Raw genomic sequence first — 3349 nt, 5'->3', positions numbered from 1 at the left:
GCGCTCTGCACCGCACCTAAAAGGTGCGCTTCAGAGCGCAGCTGAAAAGCTCCGTTCTGAAGCGCATGGTGCCGGCAGAGAACGTGCGCTCTGCATGCTGCCTCTCCCTATAGGCAGCATGCAAACCGCACGGAAGAAGTGACATGTCACTTCTTAGAACGCAGCGATTCGGGCAGCAGCCGAATCGCTGTGTTCTACTATGCCATGTGCGCACGGCTCCTGCACAATCTCCATAGACTGTGCAGGGGATGCAGGACGCATGCAGTTACGCTGCGCTGCAGATCGCAGCGTAATTGCATGTAATACGCACACGTGCGCACATAGCTTTACACTATACCATGTCACCTGCCGTCCACTGAATTTGGAACATCTTTTAATTATTGATGATTTTATGGATTCTCATCACTTGTTTTCCAATAAATGTATTTGATTTTTGCACCTTAGAAACTCGTTCTGTTTTTCCTTCAACTATTGTTACTGAGTTGTGCAATGTGGGGTATATGGCTACCAACCTACACCCACATTTTTTGTTGTAAGGTGTTATGGAGTATCCTTTTTAATACAATTCTATCATGTAGCAGAGAACACTGTAAATGCTCCTGTACATGACTTTAACGATTAATAGCTACTGAGAAAAAAACGGATCACATACGTATTGAATACGGATTGCTCACGGACTACTATCATAAGAAAAATCACAGACTCGCATTGCAATTGCATTGCATACGGATAAACACTCGTATCTAGCTCATCCTACTCTCAGGCATGAGAATCGGACCGATTTTGCAATCGCATGTGTGACGCCGGCCTTATAAAGAGGTCAAGAATCACGAAAAGAGGCAGAAATTTAGATTAGGACCCAGCTGAGAGTTACACCTTGGCGTGGTAACTGGGCTCAAGTAAATTTAGCCAATTTTATTTGAAAAATAACTCATTTTTTCCCAAAAAAATTGTTCAAATTTTTCATGTTTTCTTTGCAGTAATGCATATTCACATTCCAATGTTCACGATATACATCTCTTTGTTTTTTCTCCTTCCCTCTACTTGAGTACAACTGCTATTTTTGTTTCAATGTTATTTTTATTTAAATTTTCAAAATTTTAATAGAGTACAGAAGAGAAAGGGGAGGTATTAGGATAAGGGAAACTACAGTAGACAGGGTAGGGAAAATGAACAGTAAAACAGTCAAGCTTTAGCAAATTGAACTCAGTGTCAAAAATATAAATGACATTGTATATATCAACGATCAATATCTTTAACATTATTTTTGATAATATCTGTCATAATGTCTGTCACACCCGTGAAACCACTCCTCTGTGGTTCCAGGTTCTGATTTAGGGCTCTTTTCCACTTGCATACGATATGCTAATGACCCTCTGCTGCGGGTGTCAGCCGCATGTTATGTGACTGCAGTGCGGTGCACGCAGAGACAGACAGCGGAGGAGATGGGAGTAAGTGCTCCCTCCATCTTCTCCGCTCCTGTGATGCGATGTGATGCGATCTTCAGATCGCATCACAGTCGCATCACCTTCGGCTGACACCCACAGCAGAGGGTCATTAGCATATCGCTTCCAATGCTCTCGCATCGGAAGCGGTACACAATGGAAAAGAGCCCGTATACTCACAATTTACCCATTAGACTGTGGATGCAAAGCCGGCGAGTGACACAATTTAATCCCCAGGTGAGAGCAGAATGCTCTCCAAAAATTAGCAATACATTGAGTACCCCTATGAGAGACAATATCAGACAGGACTACATGGAGTCTGACAATCTCCCGTACAAAAACCTGGTCTAACGTTTTAGCATTAGGCAGAGATAGTACTGCAACAAAATGTGACATTTTGAAAAACCTGTCAACCACAACTAAAATAACTGTATTACCAGCAGAAGGAGGCAGCTCTATAATGAAATCAATGGAAATATCCGTCCAAGGTTTGCTAGGTACACTTAACGGCAGCAGACACCCAGACAGAGGACAGCGCACACAGGTGGTACAAGCGGACATGAGTCACCCACCGCAGCGCTGCAGCGGGGCGCTGCAGGGACTTCTCTGTAGGGACCCTTCTGGCAACAGGTATGTCAGGTTCACTTGTATAGGAGTTGTGACGCCACTCTCGGTTTTTGCGGTCAGGATGAGGGGTGACCGCCACTGCAGTTTAGCGAGAGTCTGGGGCGGATGGTATGTGCAGTTAGATGGTGTGGCCTCCCGAGAGTGAGGCTGGCCCCAGGGGCTCGAGTGTAAGTGCGTAGAACCACAGGTCGCAGAAGAACTCACACACAGTCCAGAATATCTTTCAACTTGTTTACTCACGTTCAGTTGTTCACTGTGAGGTAACCCGGGCGATGCTGAGACAAACTTTAGGCAGAACCAGGTATCCTTCAGGCTGAAGTAAGGGTAACTGTAAGCTCGCCTTCCTAGCCCTTCTTGTTTTGGATAACCCCTGACTTGAAGTATATGGGATTCATCCAGGGAAGTCGCATCTGCCTTTTCTCCCCTTTCTGGCCCGTTTGCTGACAGTGTCGACCAAGTAAAGATGGCTCCTTGCCCTATCTCACTTATGAGCCCCCTCGTTGCTGCTGATGCTGCGGACTCTGTGTTGTTTGGTGTGGGACTTGTTGTCCACCTCACCGGCAGGTTTAGTAGGTAGTTAAACTTGAGCCTACTTTGGGAACCTGTTTCCCCTGCGTGCCTGGTCTGCCAGGAGTCCTCGTACTCAATCACCCTGCTTATTCCTGAGGTCATACCTCCCAACTTTTGAAGAAAGGAAAGAGGGACAAAGTAAGCAAAATTTGACCACGCCCCTAGCCACACCCCTAGCCACACCCATTCGTCAGTAAGGGTCATTCAGCAGATGCCCCAGACTGTTCGTTAATAGTCATAGCAGCCAGAATTTTCTTATATTTCTATGTGTCACTATATGACATTGCTTATTTGCCCAAACATGTATCAAATAAGGGACAATGCATAAAAAATACCGCAGACATGCAATAATCAGAGGAGATTGTTATTGCGCTCATGGCCCGGACACCTGCAGAAAAAATGCAGCATTTCTGATATGTGTGAACATGGCCTCAGTGATACAATTTTATTACATTTTTTATGGGTTTTAATAAAGAAAAATAATAAATTGCGCCATTTTTTTCCCGCCATTTACCAATCCCCATCAATAATCTGATCGCTGCGTTGTTCGGGTCGTTACGATTACAGGGACACCAAATATGTCCGTTATTTGCTGATTTGTGATGTTTATTATTTTAGAAAAAGTGCAATAAAATTACATTATTCTATTTTTTTGTTATTTTTAGTAATTTCATTAAAAGAAAAAAAAAATCTCTTTTCCTCTCTCT

General features: G+C 44.0%; 1 protein-coding gene across 1 annotated transcript in view; it reads left to right on the top strand.

The window, feature by feature from the left end:
• Window positions 1-1601: 1601 nt before the first annotated feature.
• The window catches only part of LOC142307535 (uncharacterized), a 114881-nt gene continuing 113133 nt past the window's right edge, over window positions 1602-3349 (top strand). Inside the window, exon 1 of the mRNA XM_075347032.1 lies at window positions 1602-1682. Coding sequence (XP_075203147.1) covers window positions 1602-1682 — 81 coding nt within the window. The remainder of the gene's footprint in view (window positions 1683-3349) is intronic.

This window comes from Anomaloglossus baeobatrachus, chromosome 1 (genome assembly GCF_048569485.1).
Source record: "Anomaloglossus baeobatrachus isolate aAnoBae1 chromosome 1, aAnoBae1.hap1, whole genome shotgun sequence".
Classification (NCBI taxonomy): Eukaryota; Metazoa; Chordata; class Amphibia; order Anura; family Aromobatidae; genus Anomaloglossus; species Anomaloglossus baeobatrachus.
Note: the sequence above shows the minus strand (reverse complement) of the source record. Positions and strands in the feature narration are given on the sequence as shown.